General features: G+C 62.5%; 1 protein-coding gene across 1 annotated transcript; it reads left to right on the forward strand.

Annotated features, from left to right (window-relative positions):
- Positions 1-1,864: 1,864 nt before the first annotated feature.
- LIF (LIF, interleukin 6 family cytokine) lies at positions 1,865-2,926 on the forward strand. Its single transcript, XM_027908163.1, has 3 exons — positions 1,865-1,928; positions 2,166-2,344; positions 2,489-2,926. The coding sequence occupies exons 1-3, from the start codon at positions 1,865-1,867 to the stop codon at positions 2,924-2,926; spliced, it is 681 nt and encodes a 226-aa protein (XP_027763964.1).
- Positions 2,927-5,149: the final 2,223 nt, after the last annotated feature.

The raw sequence follows: 5,149 nt of genomic DNA on the forward strand, positions 1-5,149 counted from the left end.
GCAGGCAGCGGGGAAGCCCCGGCCGGGGAGGGGGTGAAAGTGTTTGTGGCTCCGTGACTGACGGCACCGCTCGCCCTCGACACCCCCAAACCCCACGTGCGGCCACTCTCCTCCCCTGGGGGGGCTTTAATTCAACTTTCCCTTCCCACTCACTTCCCCAGCACCTCCCCGAGCCCGCGCATGAAACGAAAAAAAAAAAAAAAAAACCACACAAAACCGGGTGAATCAACTTTATTTCTAAGAATCATTCAGGATTTCCAAGCTTTCCAGTTTCAATAGAAGTAACGATAGTGGTGCTTCAACCCCCCCGCGTCTCCCCCCTCCCCTCTTCTTACAACACAGGCTGGCTGCCGGACCGGTATATAAACCCCGAGAAGTCCCCCAGTATGAACATGAATTTCTGAAAACTTCCTCTGCCAACACCAATCCCTATTAAGTCGCTCCCGGGACGCGGCTCACAATGAAGTTCATGCCGGCAGGTAAAAAAAAAAAAAAAAAAATCGACTTTGAGGATATTATTTCCCCTTCTCCCCCTTCTTTTTTTCCTTCCCCTCCCCTCCTTTTCCCGGTGATGCTCGGGTGCAGGCGGGTGCCGGTTGGATGCCACCGCTGGAGCTGGAGCGAGGGCTCCCGCCGCGTTGCGTTCCCCCTCGGGATGAGCATCTCTGGGAATTGGCAGCGGGAGCGCAGCGCGGCGCTGGCGCGGTGCAGCCAACATCTGGACACTTATATAACTGGAAATGCTTCCAAGAAAAAAAAAAATCTCAAGGAAAGGGGGGGGGGATTTTTTTTTTTTAATGGCTTTTTTGTACTTTTAAATACTTTTCCCCCCCCTCCGGCTTTTCCTCCTTCTGGGTCTCCTGATGCCGTGTCGGGAGCGCTGGAGGGATGGGGAGGCTGCCAAGTGCAGGAGGGGGAGTTGGAGGGAGCAGCCCCCACCCCAGCGGCAGCGCTGGGGGATCCCAGGGCCCCTGGCACACGTGGGGGCCGAGCCTCGCCCTGCCCAGACGGGAAAGGGGGAGAAGCAGCGGCCGAGGGGGGAAGCGGCGAGAGGGGCTTGCGGCAGGGTCAGGGAATCTGCATCCCGTGGGAACACTCAGGGCCCCGGGGGCGCGGGGAGGAAGGGTCCCCCCCGTCCCGTGCAGGAGGGGAGCGGCGGCGGGTCAGGGATCGCAACACGCCCAGGTAAGTCCTTTCCCACCTGGGCAGAGTAAATAAATCGAGGCTTGGATTACCCGGCACCGGCGGCACGTCGGAGGCGCTGACAAGTGCGGGCAGCTCCTGCTCTCGGCACTGCCCGGGGCCTCCCCTGGCAGCACCCCCGGGGCGGGCACGGGACCCCGACGGGGCCCTCCTGGTGGCATCCAGGTCACCCAGCAGCCGGGACCGCCCTGGGCCACCCTGCCCCGAGGATGCCCAGCACAGCTGGCGGCGTTCCGGAGGCGTTTCGACCTCCCCGAGCAGGGATCCCGGTTTGGGGGAGTCCCAGTGGACGAGGGCTCGGAGCGCCCCACTCTCAGGAGGGGACGCCGGGGCGACCCAGCTGCCGGTGGCTCAAGAGTCCCCTTGTTCCGCGTCCAGGGATTTCCTGGCTGGAGTCTCTGGCAGCTGCGTCGTCCCTCCCCAGGGCTCCTCGGCACTGCGCCCACTTCGCAGACGGGGAAACTGAGGCAGGCGGTGGGGCCGGAGGCGGGAGGGAGGGAGGGAGGGCACGCCGAAGGCAGGTTTCCTTGCGGGCGCCCCGCTGAGTCAGCCGGGCCGGGGTGGGGCCTTGCTCCCGCAGCGCCCGGACCAGGATAACGGAGGAAAAAGCGCTTTGCATATTTGATTAAACCCGGCAGGTCGCCACCGGGCCGGTTGCGAAATGTGGGAATGCTGCGGGGCCCCCCGCCCGGAAGGGAGGCGGGGGAGCGCCTGCCGGGGGGCAGGTGAGGGGGACGGGAGTGGGACGGGAATTTCGGTACGGCCGGGACAGAAAAATGGGGGGTCTGAGGGCTGCCGGCTGAGCTGGACCCACACCCGAGAGGGATGGGTCCCCACCCTGGATGTCTCTGGGTGCCTGGAACCGGGGCCATCCTTGGAGGATGTTCTGCGACGTGGTCCCCACGGGCCAGCACCGTCCCGTGCCGGTGCCCACCGTGACAGCGGCCTCTCTCCCCGCACAGGTGTCGTGCCCTTCATGGCCCTGCTCCTGCTGCAGCGGCGGCCGGTGGCCGGGCGGGCACTGCTGGTCACCGGCTCCAGCTGCCCCGGCCACGGCCTGTGCCGCTCCAACGTCCAGGAGCAGACCCGCAGGCAGGTCGCGCTGCTCAACGCCACCGCCCAGGACCTCTTCAGCCTCTACGTAAGTGACACTCGGGGACAGAGGGGACCTCAGGGGAGTCTGATCCACGAGTGCATGGAGGGGGAGTGCTGGGGACACGGTGGGGACAAGAAGTGGCCGGGAGGGACACAGGGGACATGGGGTGACGCTCACCTCTCCCCCCAGCTGAAGTGCCAGGGAGAACCGTTCAGCAGCGAGAGTGACAAGCTCTGCAACCCCACCGGCATCTTCTTCCCTGCTTTCCGTGTCAACCGGACGAGCGAGAGGAAGGAGGTGATGGTGGCCATGTACAAACTCTTTGCCTTCCTCAACGCCTCACTGGGGAACATCACACGCGACCAGGAGGAGCTCAACCCCACGGCCAAGGAGCTCCTCGACCGGCTCCACAACACCACCAAGACCACCCGGGGCCTCATCTCCAACCTCACCTGCCTCCTCTGCAAGAACTACAACATATTCCAGGTGGACGTCAGGTACGGGGAGAGCTCCAAGGGCAAGAGCACCTTCAAGAAGAAGCAGCAGGGCTGCCAGGTGCTCAGGAAGTACGTGCAGGTCATCGGCCAGGCGGCACGTGTCCTCCTACCTCATCTCAGCCCCTCATGAGCGCCCGCCCCAGCTCCGCTGCTTCTCCACTGCCGACGGGCCCCGCCGCTGCCTCCCGAACTCCCGCCTTCCTATTTATTATCCCGGACCCTGCGCTGGCCCCATCCGCCCTCTGGTAATTTATTGCCCCTTGAGGGGGTGAACGTTGCAGGCCGGAGTGTCCCGGGTGGAGCAGAGCTGGGGCCGGCATCCAGCGGGACGAGGCAGCGCATCCCCGAGGAGGTGCCGGGGCGTGGGCTGGTCCCGGGATGGGCCTCAGCCGTCCCTGCACTCCCACGGCGTGTGGGGAGCTGTGGGGGCTGTGGGGAGCTGTGGGGGCTGGCGGCAGGGCTGGACTCTGTCCCCCACAGACAGTTCCCATCATGGAGAGCAGCCTGACAGACATCCTCAAGCACCGTCTGAAAGCTTCCACTTCCCTGGAAAAAGGACTGTGAGGAAGGACACAGTGATGCAGCGGCTGGGGGGATGTGGGGACACGCTCCCCCTGCACATTTTAAGGCCCCACAAGGAGCTGACCTGGGGGTACTCTGGTGGCCGTGGTGGCTGGGGCTGGGCCCCACCATCCGGGATGAGGTCACCCCCCCGGGACAGAGCGGGCAGTCACCCCACTGTGGAGCATCGTCCCCCCGCGCGGGCACGGCGGGGTACGGGATGTCCTCCTCCTTTGGAAAAGTGCTTTTCCCATGGGAGGGCTCTGAATGTACTAATGGCCAAGGGCTGGGCTCCTCACGGCTGAATGCAGCCTCAGCATGGGGTGGGTGCGTGGGACAAGGGGGTGTGGGACACGGGGAGGTGGGACATGGGACAGGGGACGTGGGGACAGGTGGCAGGAGGTGCTGGCTCGCTCCTGGCACCAGAGCAGGCTGTGAGGGTTATTTATTGCCTCAGTGGAAAGCCCAGCGTGCACCGAGAGCTGTGACCTGACTTAATAATTTTATTCTTAACAATAATTATTAATTATTAAGAAGATTTGTGGTAATATATAAAATGGAGTTCTATTTAAATATTTATTTTTTTATACTTCTTTGCCCTTTTTTTTTTTTTTTTTTTTTAAATAAACCAACAGAAACAGACTGCATTTGACTGCTCTTTGCCAGGCCCCCTTTGTGCTCACCCTCAGACACCTCTACTCCCCTGAAGCCCCCTCAGGCATCTCTGTGGGCTGGGGGTCACAGCGCCCTGTCACCTTGCTCCTTCCTCCCTTCCCACCTCCTGTGGGATGGCTGATTTGGAAGGTTTTTTTCCAGGGGGGCATGCTTACACTGGCGCTCACCAGCTGCTCAAAAGCACCGGGAGGGTCTAAGGAGGATTGTGGCGTGGGGACCACAGTGGGGGGGGGGGATCATAACAGGGTGGTACAGGGACCATCACAGTGTGGGGACAGTCACAGTGTGGGGACCATGGCAGTGCAGGGATCGTGGTGGCATGGGGAGCACTGTGGTGTGGGATCATCACAGCGTGGGGACCACCAGGGTGCAGGGACATCAGTGGCATGGGGAGAATCCCTGCGTGGGCACCGCGGCAGTGTGGGGAGCACCGTGGCACAGGCACCATCCACGGCCCGGGCAGCCCCACGCTGGCAATGCCGGCAGGTCCTGGGGGTACAGGGAATCACTGACGCCGGCTGGGAAGAGGCAGAGGGAGTTGAGAGAGCATGTGCAGGGTGGAAGGGACACACCAGATAAAATCAGAGCCGCTTCCCAGGCAGCGCTGGGAGAGGCTCAGCAAAGCTTCGCCGGGGCCAAGACCACCTAAGGCTGCAGCAGTGCCCCGGTCCTCGGCGAGCGTCTCGCATGGGGCTGTACCGGTTAACAAGAGCCTGATTATACAGGAGACGTTGGAGCAGGATGATGAAATTTTCCTCCTCCTCCGGAGCCCTCGGGCCACCGGCCAAACCTCCCAGGCATGAGACAGCAAGCGGATGAGCTAAGATCCTGTGTGATCATCTCTCGTGTCTCGGAGGAGCCCCGACCAGAGAATCATTGCAGAAATTCAAAAGTTGCCCCCAAACCCCCTCCTTCTCTGCTCCACGGGGTCGTGCCGCCCGGTTGTACCCCCCAGCTCCCACGGGAGGTTTCACGGCATGGCTTTGACCCCAGAGTGACACCACCTTGTGCCGGTGGCAGCCTCGTCCTGCAGCAGTGGTGACGGCAGGGACAGCAGTGCCCAGCTCCAGCCTGGCCCTGCTGTCCCTTCATGGCAGGGGTGAGCCCCAAACCAGCA

Source organism: Empidonax traillii, unplaced genomic scaffold (genome assembly GCF_003031625.1).
Source record: "Empidonax traillii isolate 1590-97213 ecotype Southwest subspecies unplaced genomic scaffold, ASM303162v1 scaffold1633:size116118, whole genome shotgun sequence".
NCBI lineage: Eukaryota > Metazoa > Chordata > Aves > Passeriformes > Tyrannidae > Empidonax > Empidonax traillii.

Excerpts from the sequence above, each read along its gene's own strand:
- LIF (XM_027908163.1), top strand. The coding sequence starts at position 1,865 with ATGTGGGAATGCTGCGGGGCCCCCCGCCCGGAAGGGAGGCGGGGGAGC. Across the intron at positions 1,929-2,165 it reads GAGCGCCTGCCGGGGGGCAG|GTGTCGTGCCCTTCATGGCC; the intron begins GTGAGGGGGACG and ends CTCCCCGCACAG. Across the intron at positions 2,345-2,488 it reads AGGACCTCTTCAGCCTCTAC|CTGAAGTGCCAGGGAGAACC; the intron begins GTAAGTGACACT and ends CTCTCCCCCCAG.